The 19,444-nt window shown below is 43.7% G+C and overlaps 1 protein-coding gene across 5 annotated transcripts in view; it reads left to right on the top strand.

The window, feature by feature from the left end:
- Window positions 1–1,939: 1,939 nt before the first annotated feature.
- Window positions 1,940–19,444, top strand: part of LOC125440091 (melatonin receptor type 1A-like) — a 77,395-nt gene continuing 59,890 nt past the window's right edge. Inside the window, exons 1-3 of one of the 5 annotated variants that reach the window (XR_007245632.1) lie at window positions 1,940–2,306; window positions 6,995–7,162; window positions 11,918–12,113. Coding sequence is in view for 1 of the 5 variants with exons in the window: in XM_048509662.1 (XP_048365619.1) it covers window positions 2,132–2,306 (175 nt within the window). In the remaining 4 variants the exon portion in view is untranslated. Of the gene's footprint in view, window positions 2,338–6,994; window positions 7,163–11,917; window positions 14,854–19,444 lie in introns of those variants that run through there. The other 4 variants (XR_007245630.1, XR_007245633.1, XR_007245631.1 and 1 more) reach the window with 4 other exon arrangements.

Raw genomic sequence — 19,444 nt, forward strand, 5'->3', positions numbered from 1 at the left:
GGGCAGATGTTGGACTGCAATACTGCAGCTTACCACTGTGTGCCATGGGGTTGGTATGGCTGTACTGGGACTGTATTGTAGTTATAAGTTAAAAATGTGTGTTTAGGATGTTGCACAATTCTTGTAGATAAAGCCACCTATATAAAATTTCCAGACAATTAGGCAACTATGTCTTAGAGTACAAACTTGCATTTGTGTTCAGGAATGCTACCAAGTCATTTTAATAGCGTAATGTTTACCATTAATGAAATGTGGTTGTTTTCTGAGGCTGGAGAATTCCATGACAGTACAGCCTGAAGAAAAACCCCTTTGGTTTCATTCTAGCCTTACATTCCTAGAGATCTGTGATAAATACCAATGATAGAAAACTTTCATTCTAATATGGGGCAAGTATGAGGATCCCAGATGCTAGTTTTAGCATCGTTTTTAAACAATTGTGGTGCCAACACAAAGGCAAACAGAGAGCTAAAGGCATTTTAGACCTCACAGATCTGAAAGTTCTTTTCTGGTTGTTATACAGCTATTTAAAGGTCTTTCTCATTCACAATTCTTTGATTCCCTTTGCCTTTTAATAAATGCCTATAAGGTTGTTTTAATTATTTAGGACCAAGGGCTTCAAAATGCCATTATCATGACAAAATTGAAAGAATTGGGGTTGCTAAACCCAGCAAATGTTATGCTATTGGCCAAAAGGCTCCAATTTTCTAAACCATCCAATGAGAATAGTTTGCCCTTTAAAAACACTGGTGGGTTAAACTGAATAGATGAGGCATTTTTTCAGCCAGATTTCATGTCAGTGAGAGATCCTTCTTCATCTTGGCTGTTGTTCAGGCTGTTTGAATGCTGTCCCCATTTTTGCAGAGTTTGAGGAACTGCTGCAGCACTGATCCAATGCAGTTTTACACCCGTGGAAGCGACAGCTGCTACTGCCTCTAGGTAGAAAACCATGCATGGCCGGGCCACTTACGCGAACCACTGCATTTGTTATCTTGGGTACCCAATGCCTCTTGTAGAGAAGCCAAGAGGAACAAACATCTGGTTTGCAGCATGATACCTCCCCGCCCCCAACACTCTTGGGGAGAGAGAGAAAATCCTTTTTGGGTCTGAGCTAAGACTCCTCTTGCTATAGCAAAGCTTTCAGAATATGTGAAATAGCCAGAAGGATTTAAGTTCTTACTAGGGTCTGACTTTCTCGTAAATGGGGGGGGGGGGGAGAGAGAAGGAGAGAGGAGGAGAGAGACTGAGGGAGTCTTTGCTCTCCTCCCTCCCTTCTCCTATAAGGATTCGAACCTGGGTCCCACGTCCCCTCCCCAACTACCCGAAGAGCCCTTTGAACAGGTTGGGTCGTCGTTGACTACATCTCAGTCCCGCCTGCCTTGCAAAAAAAAAAAAAAATCGAGCGAAACAGACGTGATCCATCCAAAGCCCCCTGCAAAAAGAAAGCCCCCTCTTCTTCCCTCTCCACACCGACCAAAGGAGATCCGTCGCTGTCCCCTCCCCGCCTGCGCGCGCCAGGCAGCCCTAAGCTCTCGGAAAGGCACCCTTATTTTTTTTGAATGAAAGAATGGATAGATGAATGAATGAGCGAGAGAATGAATGAATGGAGAAGCGACTGGACCAGCGAGGGCATGAATGAACGGGGGCGAGCGAGGGGAAATCCGCCTGCCCTCGTTCCACCCGAGGCCTCAGGGCGGCGCTGTTGCCACGCGGCCGGCTCCTGCAGCAGCCGCGGGAATGGGATCCCCTGGCCGCGCACGTGTCCGGCGAGGGGGAGGCCAGGCTCGGCGCCGACGCTGGAGGTCACCTGGAGGCGGCGATGGCGGGGGGGGGGGGGAGACGGGACTGCCAGCCTGTCATTTGGGGAGGGGGCGGACGGCGGAGGAGGGAGGGGAGGCTATAAAAGTCACCCGCGGTGGCATGCGCGCACGTGGAGCCAACTTTCCCGTAAGGGTAAGGCGAGGCTTGCTGGCTCCTCCGCCTGGCTGCAGCATCCGACGGGAGGGGGAGGAGGGGCTCCATTGCCAAATCCCCCTCCCCCCGGGAACCACTCTTTGGCTCTCGTACGGAAGGGGCGCCCATCTAAGTTGGCCCCGCCGGGATGCTGGCCAAGTGAGCGGCTGGGTCCGGCAGCATGCGAGCGGGGAACCGGACCGTCCCGGACGGGCCCCGGCAGCCGGACTCGGACAGGCCCCCTTGGGTGGCGACCGCTTTGGCCGCCATCCTCATCTTCACCATCGTGGTGGACATCCTGGGCAACCTGCTGGTGATCCTCTCCGTCTATCGGAACAAGAAGCTGAGGAACGCGGGTGAGCAGCGGCAGAAGAAGCGCCCCGCGGGGTAGGACGGACGGGCAGAGGCACCCGGGGACGCGCCGACGAACAGGGGGGAGGAGGGGGGTGGGGGGAGATCTCAACTTACAGGGAGGGGGTCCAAGACGGGCTTTTTGCAGAGCTCCCCTCCCGCGGGATTCCCGGAGCCCCCCTTGCGTCTCGCGTGTGGTTTTGCCTGGAGGGCGACATCTGTTTTCCCCCTTGCTTGGGACAGGCAGCGCGAGTTCCTCGGTGCTCAGTCGACCTTGTGGAAAGGCAAGGGGGGGGGGGGGTTGTGGGAATGCAAGCGGGATGCGCGAAGGAGAGGAGCCGGACTGCCGGACTGGGCGCCTTGCTCCAGAAAGAGTGCTGCCGTCTGACCCGCAGGATCCGGCCCCAGACCTCTCCCGCGGAGAACTTTGCCTGCCGGCTGCTCCCTCTGCTCGTGCGGAGCCAGGCGGCGTCGCGTCTTTCCGGTGCACGAGAGACACCCGCGTATTTTTAGCAACAGCCACGGAGGCGGAGCTGCTTGGGTGCAAATGCGAGCGAGCACAAGGCAGGCACAACAATCTTTTGCTCGTGGGGGCGGGGGTGCCGGGGCCGTGAGATACGTATACATGCATGCACGTGTAGTTGCAGAGGGGACCACGATACTAAATCAGAGCGTCAAGTGCCAATGTCCGCTTGTTATCCTCAGAATTGGCACGAATAGTGTTCGTTATGCTTAGTAAAATATATGCTAAATATGCATTTTCCGAGAACAAGTATTTATAGTTGAACATAGCATTTATTTATTTGTTGACAGCAAGTCACAACATGCATAGATTACCATGGGGCCCCTATGCTTGTGGGGGCCCCAGGCTACTGCCCGGTATGCCCTGCCTGATGACAGACCTGGGGCCTGGAATTGTTTGGGTAAGAAGCTAAAGATGCAGCTGGAGAACCCCCATGTAGATACACCCAGAAAGTTCTGTCTATCAGATAATCATACTTGCTAAGCCATTGTTAAGGGCTGCCCAAGGAGCAGATTTGCTGAGAAACTGGGTGCTCTTAATCTTGATTTTCCCACTATTTACTGTTTATGGACTGAAACCCCCTGGTACCTAACTGATTTTTGTCCTTTTTTTAAAAAAACCCAACAAACTGGTTTTAACAGCTCAGCAGTAGTTTCTTGAAAACAAATCTGACGCTTATGTGTTGGTTTGACAGGTTTCCAAGCCGTTTACCATTTCAAATCAGTGACTGTATGCATTTTTAAATGTCTGTTTTGGGGAGAGAGGGGTAAAAATAATTGGGGGGGGGGGGCATTGCTTCACCCAATTCCGAGCCGACTCTAGGATTGTGAAGAATAGGCTTCTGCTTTAAATGGCTTGCAAGGTTTTTGTTGGCTGAAATCTTTGGGACCTCGGCTCTCTTTGTAACTGTGGCTCTTTCCAGTATGTTCCTAAACAGAGTTACACCTTTCAAAGTCCATTGCAGCCACTGAGATTAGAAGCATGTACAGAGTCTGTTTAGGATGGCACTATTAAAAATTTGGCAAAACATGCTGAATTAGACTCTGAGGGACCGTTCTGAATGAGCATCCCTTTGCATGTGACTGGGATGTGCCCAGTATCACATTCATGATTCTGTGCGGTCCTAGAATAAATCTCATTCATACATTGGTTGAATGGGTTTGTGTCACACTCCGGGATGATGGGAACGTTGTTCCTTATGTAATTACCTGTCAGTTGGGATGTCATCTGTTCAGTAAAGGCAGAAATGCCAGCTCCGAAACCTTTGTGATCTGCAGCAATTCTCTTGCAGTTTATTTCTGTGCAGGTTGATGTTCAATATATCCAGTGGTGGGATTCAGCCTATTCGCACCTATTCAGTAGAACCGGTAGCTAATTTTTTGTCTCGTTCAGAGAATGGTTGTAATCCCACCACGGAGTCCTTTTAGAAGCGGTTGTTAAATTATTTGCATCCTACCACTGAATATATCCTATGAGAGGTCTGTGAAATGGAGAAACACAATACGTTGGCTCACTCATTTGTAATCTTCTGAGGGGTGCAGGATGCGCAACACTTTTGCTGTATGAAAGCATTTCCCTGTAGCAAATGAAATGCCAAGTGAGCGTGGCTCCTCACGTGCATAATTTCAGCATCAGTGAGACACATGCTGGAGATAGGTGGCTGCCTGTAGTTTCAGAAATTATTTCAGGGGGGAAACATCTGGGACAATTTAGACTGCATCGGATATTTCTTACGAGAAAGTGTGTTATTTCTTTTTTTTTAAGTGTCATGTGTGAAGAGGCTCTTAGTGAAATTAATAAATGAATGTGGAGGCTCATGAAATGGAAGTTACCTGCCGTCCTGATTCAAGGCATTAGGCTGTTCTGGTGAATCGTCTTTCTGGACTCACAAAGTCAAGCATCTCCCCTATTAGAAGAGCAGAAGGTTCCAGGTTCCAATCCTGACTTTTGCAGTGAAGAAATCAGATAGCAAAAATAATAAGATACCAGCAAATACAGGGCTTGGAAAGTTAAAGAATATTCATAAATGGCAAAGCTGATACTAAGGGACGAAGCTGATACTAGGGGACAATTTTGTAGAAAACCTGAAATCTTTTACAGAGTATCTTTTGGAAAGCTTAGGCCTTTTCAGGAAAGCTTAGTGCGTTTTCAAACCACTTTCACAACTGTTTGCAAGTGGCTTTTGCCATTCCGCACAGCTTCAAAGAGCACTGAAAGCAGTTTGAAAGTGCATTATTTTTAGGAAAGCTTAGTGCGTTTTCAAACCACTTTCACAACTGCAAGTGGCTTTTGCCATTCCGCACAGCTTCAAAGAGCACTGAAAGCAGTTTGAAAGTGCATTATTCTGCATGTGCGGAATGAGCCTTTGAGAAGTAATAGCAAGATTTGAAAACTAAAGAAAACAGTAGATTGCAAACTCTAGAAAATACTTAAAAATGGCTATTGAACTAACTGTATGCGTGAACTAATAAATTTTTAATCAAAGATGAGATATCTGGACATAAACATAAGGTTGTGTCATAAGGTGTATTTTGCTTCTGGTTTGGGTTTTTTGTTTTGTTCCTTTCTTTGTGTGCTGTGTTTGATTTACGTGTGAGAATTTTAAATATATATATTATTTTTAAAAGATATCAGATAGCAGTTATGAACTAGATGGACCAGTGACCTGGCCAAATTGATAGGGGTTTCTTATGTATCTTGATAAATCAGATCATTATTTGGGCTTTTGAGTGTCCAAGGCAGATTCTGCACAGGCCATATACAGCGGCGTGGGGCCAGTAAAAACGCCGTTGCATCGCTGCTGGAGTGCAGCTGCAGCATTGTATCCCCCCATAATGGCGTTTTTCTGACTTACTACTTTAGCAAGACTTTTGAAAAATGCCAGCATCCACCCAGTGCCGAGCGAACGGCACTGGGTGGAATTCGGCGTTTGCTCTGTGCCGCTGCAGTTCCCCTCTTACCTCCTCTTAGCTGCTATCGCTCTGCAGAGGCCAGGGGACATGCCTCCTGGCCTCTGACCCCGCAGGCGTCGCCATGGCCACGGGGGCATGTCCCCGTGGCACTGCAGAGCGACCACAGCCAAGAGGAGGTAAGAGGGGAACTACAGCAGCGGGCCCCATGCAAAAGCGGCCCCACAGGCCGCTTGGGCACCAGGGCTGTTCTCAGGACAGCATGTAAACAGCCCTGGGGGGTGCTCCGGCCACTTGTGAGGCTTGTGCGGAATCTGCCCAAGTGTCCCGAAGACTACTTTTTTTTTGAAGCCATGGATCAGATCCATGGGATCACGAATTCCTTCTATATCTAAGGGCCTTTCCCCACTCTCCCCTATCCCCCCTATGCCGCGCAGGGTCATCAAAAGGCGCCCTTTGCAAGAGCGCCAGGGATGCCGTGCGCTGAGGGGGCGCAACAACATTGGGGTGGCTGCGCTGTTGCTGCCCCTCTCATGAGGAGTGCCGGGGGACCCCGCGCTACTCTCCTCAAGTAGCGTGGGGCTTAAGGTAAGTGGGGAAAGGCCCTAAGAGGGGTTGGATTGGAACTCAAATGTACTTAGAACCTGTTTTCATTGTTCAAGGATCAGATGTGCCAGATTAAGGACTAGGATTCCTCACAACTTTCTGCTGTTGTCATCCTGCATGCCTGTTTTCTCAGTCTTGTCCCTTTTTTTTTTTTGCTCCTTCAATTTTATTCTCATGGCTGAAATTGAGGATGGAGGGGAGTTGTGCTAAAAGAGAAAAGAGTGAGTACAATTCGGAAAATAAGAATTGCTGCAATTTTGTCGTGTCTTTTGCCAGGTTCTGGCAAATGTCTGCTATACTGCTATGACTTTTACCCCCAGCATATTGTTTTTGGTAAGTGTAGCATAATAAGGTGATGCTTGAAAGTTTCCTAGCTAATTCAATTTTTCATAGAACCCAAACTACATTTTGTTAGGATAAATATTTTTCATTGTTGGCCATTGAACAACGGGAAGTCGAGATCCTTTATTATCAACAGCCTAACCATTCAAATTAGTGGGAGAGTTGCTATTTTACCAAAATAAATAAATGTCGTAAACTTTTTCCCCAAAGTTATCACTTTTACCTGGTCAAAGGGTCTCTTAAATAAAATACTATAAAGTTGGCTTCATCCTGTTTCTGGCTCCATCTCATTCAATTCCTGTCCTTTCTACAGCCTCCGCCCCCTCCATGTGACTTTTGTCCATTCAGGTCCCATCATTTCCTGAATAGCCTTTTCTGGTGATCAGAGAGGACCCCCTTCTCCATTTTTCCCCAGTGGAAAAGCTGGTTGGATCCAACCCATGGACCATCATCACTAGTGAAATTTCACACCTATGAAAAGGTAATTGAGGTTAGCCATTATCATTGTTTTGTATGTGTGACAGAGCAAAGTTTCTGAATCCTAATTAAGTATACGTTATAAGTACATATATTTCAGTTTGTTTAGTGTGAGGAAAAATACAACTGTGTGCAGAGTCACAATGCAACCTTGCCTATTAACGTGGTAATTTGATGGCATTTCTTGTGGACATGGGCTGAGAGGTCCATCTGGAATAGAAGAAGAGTTTGGATTTACACCCAGCTTTTCTCAACTATAAGGAGTCTCAAAGCGGCTTACAAACTGCTTCCCTTCCTCTCCCCACAGCAGACACCTTGCGAGGTAGGTGGGGCTTGAGAGAGTTCCAAAGAACTGTGACTAGCCCAAGGTCACCCAGCAAGCTTTATGTGTAGGAGCAGGGAAACAAACCTGGTTCACCAGATTAGAGTCTACCGCTCATGTGGAGGAGTGGGGGAAATCAAACCTGGTTCTCTAGATTAGAATCCACCTGCTCTTAACCACAACTCCACACTGAGGAACCGAAGGGAGGAACAGAAGAGGCCTCCTGAAGAGAATAATATGGAATGAAAGTTCATTTTACAAAAAGAAGTGGATCTGATGGAGGTGATTCTGAAGAGGCTGTCAACAAAATGGTTGGAAGACAACTTCAGAATGGTTTACTGGACCTCTTAATGGCACTGAAAAACAAAAGACACAGCAGGAAGGCTTTTAAAGGGACTTGGCACGAAATGGCACCTTCTGCTTGGCAGAGAGAAGGTTAGCCAGAGCCAGAGCTTTCAAATCAATATCCCAAAGAAGTTTTGTTTTGTCCTTGCCAGAAAGGAATAGCTGATTCAAAGGGCTGCTTCCTAGTCACTCGCATGGCTTCAATAGATGCGCTCCTTCCTAGTCATGCACACGGCTTCAATAGATGCTCTTCTACACACAGAAGCTGGGGATGCTACTGGTAGGACTTTTTTTTTTTTTGGTTTAATGTGCTTGCCTGTCATGAGTTTTATCTGATTTTTAAGAAAAAAGGTTTACATACTCTGAGAGAAAAGTTCAGTCCCTAACGCTAGCAACTGCGACCGCGCTTCCATTAACCCCCTGATCCTGATCAATCTGCAGAGAGGTCTGGCATGCGCAGGCTGCCCCGTTCAGTTCGAAAAAAGAGAAAAAAATGTTCAGAAGGCACACAAAACTACATCCATAGATGTGTGGCCTCCATTGAAATGCCTGGGTCAGCCTTTTGTGGCAGGAACCATTCTGTGTCTTGACAAACATTTTCATTTGTGGAAGGAATATATGCTGTTCTTTCCTTAATTTACACTCCACTTTCCTCTCCAGTGGGGATCCAGAAAGGCTTACCCCTTATTCTCCTTCTCCATTGTATCCTCACAAAATCCCTGTGAGGTAGGTTAGACTGAGAGTGTGTGACTGACCCAAGATCACCCAACAAACTTCCATGGCAGAGTGGGGATTTGAACCTGAGTCTCCCAGATCCTAGTCTGGCACTAACCACCATACTGCACTGGCTCTCATGATGGATCAGGGTTGAAAGACTAAATGTTCTTTATGTCTACTGGGATTTAACTTTTCTATAAATTGCCATGGATACATAGAAGGCATAAGGATCTTAGGATGTGAATTAAAATAGCCTGTCTTATATTACTTTGCTCGGTGAAGGTGGACACTTTCCTTCCATGTAAGCAGACTTTGTACAACTTCAGCGGTTCTTCTGCTGGAGAAAAAGCTATGCTAAGTTGGAAAAGAGCTCATAAACCTAGCGGAAGACTTCAGATTTTGCTGAACGCAGCAGTAAAACACAGGCTATTGAGTGTAACTGTCTTCACGTAACAGACATCTGTGAGTTGATGTATCTTGTCAAGGGTGATTCATTATTATTAAAGCATCAGAATGTCATAGAACCTAATTCTTTTTCCTTTGATCGGAACGTTCCATCTTTCAAACACAATGGATACTCCTAATTTTAAAGTTCTGTAGCTTGTGCTGTGCCTCTTTTTATTGAACATCCTTCCTGAAAGGTCATTCTTGTTGAAGGCAGAAGTTGAGTTCCCATTAATGGCCATGAAAGCTTTTCTGTTCAGTTTTTTTGTCTATTATTCATTTTTTTCTCACCATCAGGAACAGGAAATTTCTGCCGCTAGTCATGACCTAACCCAGGGATGACAGCCCATGAAGCAGTTTTATCCAGCTTCTGTCAACCCTCCCCAGTTATACGCACTAGTAAGGAAGAGAACAGTGTTTTTCAGAGTTGGCATGCTGTGGCGGGGGTATACGTGTTACACAGAAGTGATGTTGGGGTAGGATAACATCTTGCGTGATAAAAAGGTGATATACCAGTTGGTGCAATTCATGATTTGGGAGGAATGGTGTTGAGGAGTGATTCCTTTTCCCCAGAATGCTTTTGGTGGCAGATTGTTTGGGACCAGGTCAACAAGAAGCTTCAGTAGGCATGCAGTTTGGCCAAAAGAGAAGCCTTCCCTATTTCTAGGACTGCTAAGTCATTCAACAATAAAAGGCAGGGGGCAATTCAGTGTGTGCTAATTTAATCCTTGCTGATGTATAGGGTTGATTGACTGATTTAGATTTATTTATTTATGCTTCAAATGTATAGGCCGCCCTCCCCCGAAAGGCTCAGGGCGGCGAACAACAAAAATAGAATAACATAACATAATAAGTTAAAATAGTATTAAAACCCATAATCGACTACCCAGTAAAACTATAATCAGGAACCATTTAAAACATAAGACAGATGGCGATTAAAAACCCAACCCCCTCCCTCCCCAACTGAGCCCATCGGAGGCCAGATGAAATGGGATCACATTCAACCCGGCTGGCCAAACACCTGGTGGAACAGGTCTGTTTTCAGGCCCCACGGAACATCTGTAAGTTCTGCAGGGCCCTGGTTTCTCTAGGGCAGGGGTCTGCAACCTGTGGCTCTCCAGATGTTCATGGACTACAATTCCCATCAGCCCCTACCAGCATGGCCAATTGCAGGTTGCAGACCCCTGCTCTAGGGAGCCTGTTCCACCAGAGAGGGGATTTAATGTTTGATAGTGATTTGATAGTGATTTCCAAGAATCAGGATTAGATGGACAGGTTAAAAGAGAAAAAATAGTATTTTAGCAACATGCCCCAGAAGATCTTGGGCTCATCAAACTGATTGTAGGCTGTCAGCTACCTATTTCAGTCTTCTAAGGGATCTGCAGTCCCAGGCCTTTTTCCAGCTCAGGACTCCAAAAATGGGGGAGTGGGAGGTCAAATCTCTGCCAGACACAGTGCCTTGACTTTGGGGCTGCATGCCATTTGGTGGGTTGTTGAGTTGGGCAGGCCTGCCGTTAAGAGGACAGAGCACACAATTTTTCTTTGAAAGCAGGCTTGACATGTTAGATGTCTGTGAACTTGAAGAAGCATGTTAGATGGGTTGAAGTGCTTCTCCAACTGATCCTATCCTTATGCCTTCAGTGCTATTTGTGCAAAGAAATCAAGAACAAGGGAACCGAACAGTTGCAAATCTCATTATCATTCAGACATCATCATCTTCTTCTGTATGGGCAGCACTTAAAAGATTCTGAATTATTCCTTATATGTATATTGCTGAATGTAATCTCTTCCTAGAAAAACAAGATACAAATAGGAAACACAACGTAAAATGACAAAACCAGGGAAGTAAAGGAGAGCAAAGTATTTTGAATGAACAGGCTCATTATTTTTCTTTTGACTGAGGCCTTTCTGTGGTGTTACATTGGCTCCTTGTGTTGCAAATCAGGCACCAGTTGTGGGGTCACACACCATCCCTCCTTTCTTCTCATGTTCAAAGGACAGTCATAACTATGGGTTAGCATTATTCCTTCATTATCACATGATGACTGTAGCCAAGGTTTCCACTTAACCACAGCTTGCAAATTCAGTTCTGATCCTGGTTAATGGTGGTTGATAGTGGTTCATATTGCTGATGTGGGAAGGAAAAGAGTATGTGCTGCAGTGAGGAGTAGCACAAGAGCTGGCCCTCAGTTTGCATGTTAACAAGAGTGGTCTCAATTTGCAAACCATGCAGGGAACCAGAGTCTCTCCATACAAGTCTTTTATAAATAGTATTGTGAAAATGTATCTAGGGTATATGGTCAGCACAATCATGTAGTGCAGCTGTACCACTTCAGAACTCAGGTGGAGAGTTGTGTGAGGAAATGTTTTCCTATCTACAAATATTCCTCTAATGTAGAACACCAAGGCATCTTCTTCTTGTGGTGTGCTATTTTTGTATGTGCTGGAAGGGGTTTGGAAGGGGGTGTTCTGGGGCATTAAACCCTCTACACCCACCTCTAGTCTGGAATAGTATAGTTTACTGAGAACTATACCATGTAATTAGACTGATTGTTTATCTCAGCTCTCATAGAACTTTAAATTAAAACCTAAAGTCTATACAGTCAAGCCTTTAACAACATACTAGATCCTCTGGGCTTGCAGAATTGGACATTGGCTTCTTGTGAAATGTAAATGTTATTTGGGTAGCAATACTATAATTTGGCCAATGAAAATTCTTTATCTAAATTTTTATTTACAAATACTGGATTCAGGATAAGAATGCTTGTCTGATAATCAGGCTGACACGTTCCCCCTTGTTCTTGGTGGTTTGTTTTTACATTGAATAATGATTTCTGTCAATATTTTTCATTGCTCAGTTTTTTTAAAAAAAATACACATTTTTGTTGTTGTTTTGAATTTTGAAGAAAGAAAGCTCTTGTCTTGTTACAGGTGTCGTTTGAACTTCTGCTGGATGACCTGAGGCAAAGTAGAAGATGCTTGGAACATCTAGAACATCAGAAGTTCAGTTCTCCTCTACAAGACCAGCTAAAAACACACAAATTCAGGATCTGGTGGAAAATGGATGGACAATGGGATGACAATGAGCACTGACATTTCAGTCTTGCAAATATCAGGTGGCAAAATGGTAAGCTAATTGTGTATGGTGGGAGTGATGGTAGAAACATCGGCCTGATATGCTGATTTTTGTCATCTGCAGACAAAAATGAAGCCTAAGTTACATTTTAAATGCAACTTTAGATTTAATTTTATATCTCCTGTTCTTTCTGAAACTTGAAGAATCACTATATCCTATATTGAACTTCCTAATGTACATGCAATGAAATATAACATTGTCCTATGACAGTGCTTACATGAAAAGTGTCTTGATTTCTCAACTGATCATGGGATGGATTGTCTTCCTGTAATGTCTGTAAGGCCTATCTACCCTTTTTCATTCCTTCTTTGCTGGGCTGTACTTCTGTTATTTTTTACGCCTTTGCTGTTCTGCTTTCACAAATACTCTATGGACCATGACCATTATGGGACATGTTAATGATAGAAGTGATATCAGCAGTGCATATGTCTGCTGGGTTTTCCTTGTCATGGACAGTATACATTGTGTGCATTGCTAGAATGCAGTTTTTCAGCTAAAGGGAAAATTATATACTTCTATTCTTAGCAGATTTTTTTCGTTATGATCTTTATTTCATTGTCATGTTGATCAGGAATCACCTTGGTTGTTCCATTCTTTGGTGAATTGAGAGGGCAGAGGGAGCTGTTTTCTTTTTGAAAGCATTTTATTTTTATTGTATATACACATTTGGTGTTGATTATTCTGCCCTTTCCATTACACTCTGGAAATTGTTGTTGCAACCCAAAGAAAGAAGTTGCCCAATCCAGTACATGAATGATTTATTTCTAGTAAGTATGCACAGGATTAAGGCCTTAGTTGCACTTTTAGCCATTAAAATAAAGTACTTTTTCCTCTAAAGACATGGACTTTTCCAGCAAGAGTCTGTGAAGATGGCAGATATCTGAAAAATAGATTCCGTTCTTGCTGTCATTTCAGTAGGTCATCCTTCAGAGATTTATGAAACATACAAGTTCAAGAACAAAACCAGAAAATGTAATCAAAATCTTCTAACATTTTCTGTGTAGGTGCAGAAAGACTCGTGTTAATACAACACTATTTTCCTCTAAGAATTACATTTGCACTAATGGACAGAAGTTAGTCATCCTGCTCTTTCCTTTGCATCTTGTAGAATTTTGTATTGAATCCAAGTTTCTTCCCTTGACGAACAAAACTTGATGTAGCCTTCTGCCATTGTTTAAATAGGAGATCATTTACTAACACAGATGTTGTTTGAAACAAAAATAACATTCTGGGTAAAACATTCACCTCAAATTCTCCTCAACAGTAGTGAATTCTGGCCAGGATCAATATAACAGGTGTAGAGCACAGTGCAAACCGTTTGGGGGAGGGGGCTTCTCACAGGTCCCGTCCCCAAAATGAATTTGCCCCATTTTATTTCCCTCAACCCTGGGATTTTCAAAAATTGCTAAACCAGTGATACTTTTGCAAAATCCTGGATTGGAGATGCTCCTGCATGAATGGCGAGGCAAGAGGCTCTTTATTTCCCTCCCTTCCACCTCCCTTTTCATTATGTTTCTTCAAATATTCCAAAATATCCAATACAGTTCTAGCATTGCCCTCTAACTGTCTGTTATACAAAAATCAACATTGATCTTCAGGAAGGAACTTTTGTAAAACTACTTTCAGTCTATCGATTAGCATTGTTGTTAATAACTTATAGTCATTATTCAATGATATTTGTGTATAATTTCTTGTTAAAGTTAAGTCTCATCTTTTTTGGGGTAGTAGAGTTATATTTGCCTTTTCCCATGACTCTGGCATCTTTCTTCCTTGCTGGATAGAGTTGATTGTGTTTTAGAAGTTGTAAAATTTATCTTCAAAACTCTTATAAGACAGACCCAATAAATCATCTGGATCAGGAACCTTTCCTGTTTAAATATTTTTTTATAGCATCCACCACTTCTCTGGCAGCCCAGTCTGGGGAGTATGGACCTACCTATCGAGCTGGTGCAAGGAGCAAATTGTGCTGGTGAAAGCCCGATGTGCGGGTGGCTGGGTGCCCCTCAGTCCCACCATTGCAAAAGCCAGAAGTTCAGCCATAGTGAGGTTGTCCTGAGATTGTGTGTCTAAAATGGTTGTCAGCATAGGGGCAGGCTGGGGCATACTTGGGAGGCAGAGCCAACATTAGTCAGCTCCCAGCCAGGGTTTGCGGCCAGTGGCACTGCAATCCTGGCCCCTTTGGTGGGGCAGAATGGCATTGCAGCAATGCCGTCCCCAGCCACTTCCCTGGTCTGGATTGGGCTGTTGTTGTTATAGTGCCTTTCATAATGAGTCTGTATGCTTTTGTAATCTTGGGTAAATTTTGTTTTCTAAGATAATCATCTATTTTTATCAGCAAAATCTCTTGACCTTTATATAAATCCACATAGTAATTATAGAATATTTTTAATTGTCCCATTATCTGTTGAAACCTTGGTTCCTTCTTGTAGTTTCAACATCATTTTCTTTCTTCTCTCTCAATTTACATACTATGCTGGTTTCTTTGCAAATTCAAAAAATTTTTGCTTTACATATTTCAATTTTGTTTCCATTTCTCGTACCATTACCATTGATAACTGGTTTTGTTAGATTCTTATTTGCATTCTTAGTTCTTTGTGCCTTTTTAAAAATCATCCTCTTTTTTAAAATTCCTTCGAAAACACTATGTATTTTCTCTTGTCTCTTTTTCTTAAATTCACAATTACGTTGTATCAAGTGACCTCTAATAAATGCTTTACTTGCATACCAAACTATTCTCAAGTCCATTCCCTTATTTAAATTAAGTTCAGAAAATTCTTTTTTTTCTTACAGTCTTGAACAAATATGGTATAAACTTCTTAAATAAGAAAATTAAAATTAACAAGTATGCTTTAGAAACTTGGATACAATGGAGCAGTTATGTACATGTGCAAAACACATTTCAAATCTGTAAAGGTGCAAAACACATTTCAAACCTTTAAAGGTGATCTTTAGAAAGGTAGAAATTACTCATAGGTGACTATGTTTCTCTTGACTTGTTCCCATATAATTGGTCACAAAGATTATGGAACATGGTAGAAACTGATTTGATTGCTCTGTTATATGACTTAAATGATTTGTTTCTGTGATTGTGCTATAAAACATGTGATAAAGCATCAATGTCTGCCTTCTGTCTCAGGTATTCCCAAGGCCCAAAACATATGCAGCCAACTCACGCATTCTGCAATGAACGACTGAGAGGGACCAGGGCTTACAGAAATAGGGCTAGGAAATGTCTCTCATTTCCCTCACTGCTGTTGATGCCTGAGGATTACCAGGCTGAGCCTGACATGCACCAGGATCATTGGGGGCAGTGACATGGTGAGGGAAATTTCATGTGGCTGATGACACCACTACTGGTGACAACCTGGAAGTGTTGGCCAGTAGCTCTAGGAATCACTAGAAAATATGTGATTTTTTAAAAAATCCATGATAAAACCGTTCCTAGAGCTACCTGCTGTCATTTCTAGATTTTCCGCATCATGCCCTCAAAAACTGCTGGGACTTTTTTTTTGTTTTTTATCCAATGCCCCTTGGAGCAGTTGTTAGCAATGGGAACTCAGGGCAGAGAATTTGCCACCCCAACCAGAGGAATGGCATCCCTGGCCCACTCTGCAAGGGCCAGTACAACGGCTGCACACTGGCACATATAAATGCCAGTATGGTCCTAGGGGCCATTCCCACGCTCCCGTGCAAGTGGCCCCTGAGCAGCCACGGCCTGCAGAGGCACCTCCACATACGAAGACATCTCCATTTTGTTTCCCCACACTCTGCAGGGAGAGAAGGTAAGTGTGGGGAAAAGAAGAGGCGCCTAAAAGTGGCTCATCCAACCCGGTGCCATTCCTACAGGGTCAGCGGGGAAACGCCTTGCTCATTGAGTGAGACAAGAAAACAGTGTTTTCTGCTGGTTGGGGGGGAAATCACAATGCTGCAGAGGCGGAAGCCATGTGAACAGCACCCCGTAATGTTGTTTTTACCATTCTACGGGCGCTGTTATTAGCCTGTGCGGAGTGGGCACCAGTGGTACCTACTTAGGCTGGAAAACTGCCTTATGTTTTCTGAACTACTATTATGTGTTAGCTTGTTTTACCCAACTCTTCCTTCAAGGAGATCAATACGGCAGCATACATATTTTATCCCACCCTTTCACCTGTGAAGCCACCTAGAGAGATTGGTATAAGACAGGAGATAAATATTTTTAAATAAATAAAAATATATCAGGTTGAGAAAGGGTTGCTGGCTGAAGGTTACCCAGTGACTTCTATGGCTGTGGGGATTTGAACCAAGTCCTACCCTCAGCCTTTAAACATTATTACACATTGGTTTTCTGGAGTACTTGAAATGTTTACATGGGCAGCTACTCCCACAGTTATAAATTAGCAGGGCTTTCATTCTCATTTTCTGATATGAAACTTACATCATGGATCCATCCAGTTTGTCGATTGTAGATGAAAAAAATTGTGAAAGAAAGAATGGGGAGATGTTAAGGTAGCACTGCCATAAAATATGTAACCATAAAAACAAAGTTTAGACTAAACCTATTCAGTCCTAGAAGGTTTATCATATTTCAGCCACAATGTAGCTCTCTGCTCAGAGGCATGGTTCAAGCTTACTAGTGATATGGAATTTCTTACCAATCAAGGAATCCAACACAAGGATGGCTAGTAGCAAGGTAGGGTTATTAGCATGTCTGCAGCCATGGAGAGATAGCATCTGGGTACCATCTCTCCTCTGCTGGAAGTTTGTTGCATGGAGCATCAGGATAACAACTGACTTTTAATCTTGTTTTCCCCACTGAAATAGCACTTTAGAATGTTCAAGCTGTTATATATGTGATGGATGTGGAGCTGTAATGCACATCATGCTCCAGAAAAAAAACCATCCCTTTAGTGGAAGGGAGTTCTAGGATCCAACCTAATGCAGCTGTTAATATAACCTGGTAAGACAGGTCAGACAATGCATTATCACAATGTTGCAGATGTTATATGTGGGTTGATGATGAGAAAGAGATTTGGCTAAGACACTTTCGTACATCTGTGGCAGGAGCAAAATTGAATCCTGATTCTTGTCTCTGTAACAACTCCCAAGTACAATGGAAGGTCATTAAGACAACACAGAGTAGGATATATACGTTGGGCAAAGAACCATGGGAATTATAACCTGCACGATATCATGGTGAATATTTCCCGAATGAAGAGCTGCCAAATAAACATTCTCTCATTTCGTCCCTGCTCAAATGAATTTTTCCCAAGCTGCGTGAAGTTCTGTGTAGCTGAGAAACAGCATAGTTTCTTACCTGCACTGCAATGCTAAATCAATAGCAGTATTGAACAAAACCATAAAAGTGTACTGTATCTAGGGCACCAGTCTTTCCCAATTCTTCTCTATATTTCTTGAAGAGGTCAATTTATATTGGGGGTATAGTATGAGGGAAGGATAGTTAAGCCTTACCATTTCTGCAATCTGGAGAAAATACCATACCATTTCTCCAATCTGAAATGACCTTGGAAACCTATGAAGCAAAAAATACTACTTTGGTATCACTACCATTTTAGCTTTCAAAACCAATATTAAGGACAGAGTTAAGTCTTCTTATGCCCATTCTCCTGAAATTTCTTTCAACTTGTTGGCAGTTCTGTGTGGAACTCTGAGTTCTTTCACTGCACCTTTCCAAGCAGTAAGGAGAAGTTTGCCACTCCTCACATTCTGTATGATAAAAAAAAGTTTGTAAGTTGTCCAATTTACTCACATAAAAGTTGTAAACACTCCTTGTTTTACAAAATTATACCCATTCTTAAAGACAATAAGTACAAATATAGCTGCATCTTTGCTTATGAGAAAATTCTGTGAAAGATTGTTGACTTTGTCAAGATTGAGTACAATTCAACACAATTCCCATGTGTTTCACTTGGGCAGCCCAATCCACAAGACCACGGGGTTCAGGAATGGTGCTGCTGCCATGCTGCCTCCAAAGGGCTTCAAGGCAGAGCAGGGAGGCAGCAGAAACAAGAAAAACCCTGACTGCCTGAAAGCCCTCCATAGGGCTAAAGAAAGTTACACCATCCTGGCTGCAGCATTCCTGGAAAGCCCAAGTAGAAACCAGCTATAGTCAACTCCAACCCCAGAAACGTCCTGGGAACACCCCAGCCTGACTCCCCATGTCAACATCTGCTCAGGAACCAACATAGCTCCATGGCAGTACCCACCTCCAGGTTTCATCACTGTGGAACTGTGAGGCATCCAGACACTGGTGTGCTTGCCCTCTTTGCCGGCAGGGGTGCACACACCACATACAAGAGGCAATTCATCCCCTTCCCCCAGATTGGTTCATTAAAATGCACTAAGATTTAAGCAATTGGCTTATCATGTGGTGAGTTCCTTTTCAATCTTTGGTATATATTGCTTTTTTTTTTTGCTATATATTGTTGATAGATATTTTTGTCATGTCTGGCAAAACATGCTTATTTTGTCTTGAAGAAGGTTGATACTGTCATATTTGTATAGGATTTGATTTTTTAAAAAATTGTTAAAGAGGTGACATTTTTCACCCCACAGAACATTTTGCATTTGTCTTCTGCTTCAAAGATATTTTTGCAACACTCAAGTAAAAATGTAATACCATCTATCTACTTCTCAGCATCCAGATGTTTCAGACCTATGTCTGCATATCCTTAGCTTGAGGGTGTTTTGTAGCTTTTGTAAACATTTCAAACTGGGGCTGTTGTTTTTACGTACTTGTGTGCACACTAAGTTTATCTAGAGCCCAACCCAGAGGAAGGCCGACTCACCAATGGAGCCAGCACGTGGGCCTACTCTGATGATGCAAGGGACAAATGCACCAACGGAGGGGCCAGATACACAGGCAGCCAAGAGCCACATGACTCTGCAGTGTCTGACCCTGAAAGTAGCCACTATTTCCCAGCCCTGTTGGTGCAGGACGCTGCACTGACATGGCTGGGGGCATTCTGGAGCCATGGCCATCAGTGGAGCTGACCTTAGTTGGCTTCTATCCCAGCTTTGTCTCCTGGAATGCTGGTGCCCAGGGCATGGATGTACAACCTTTTGGGTGGCATAAGCCCACTGATCCCAGTTGAGGGCTTTTCAGTGATGGGGAGGGTTTTTTGTGTTATGATGCTCCAAACTGCTGAAAAGCCTACTGGAGGCAGTGGTTTGGTACCATCCCTGGCTGCCCCAGGGTTCTGGACTGGGCTGCCCGAGACTTTGTTGCATAAATATATAGACATATATATATATATAATCAAGTTAATTGTTAATTTGTGCATAATAATGGATTGGAGATTTACAGTGTCATCTTTAGCAGAGTT

Source organism: Sphaerodactylus townsendi, linkage group LG10 (genome assembly GCF_021028975.2).
Source record: "Sphaerodactylus townsendi isolate TG3544 linkage group LG10, MPM_Stown_v2.3, whole genome shotgun sequence".
NCBI lineage: Eukaryota > Metazoa > Chordata > Lepidosauria > Squamata > Sphaerodactylidae > Sphaerodactylus > Sphaerodactylus townsendi.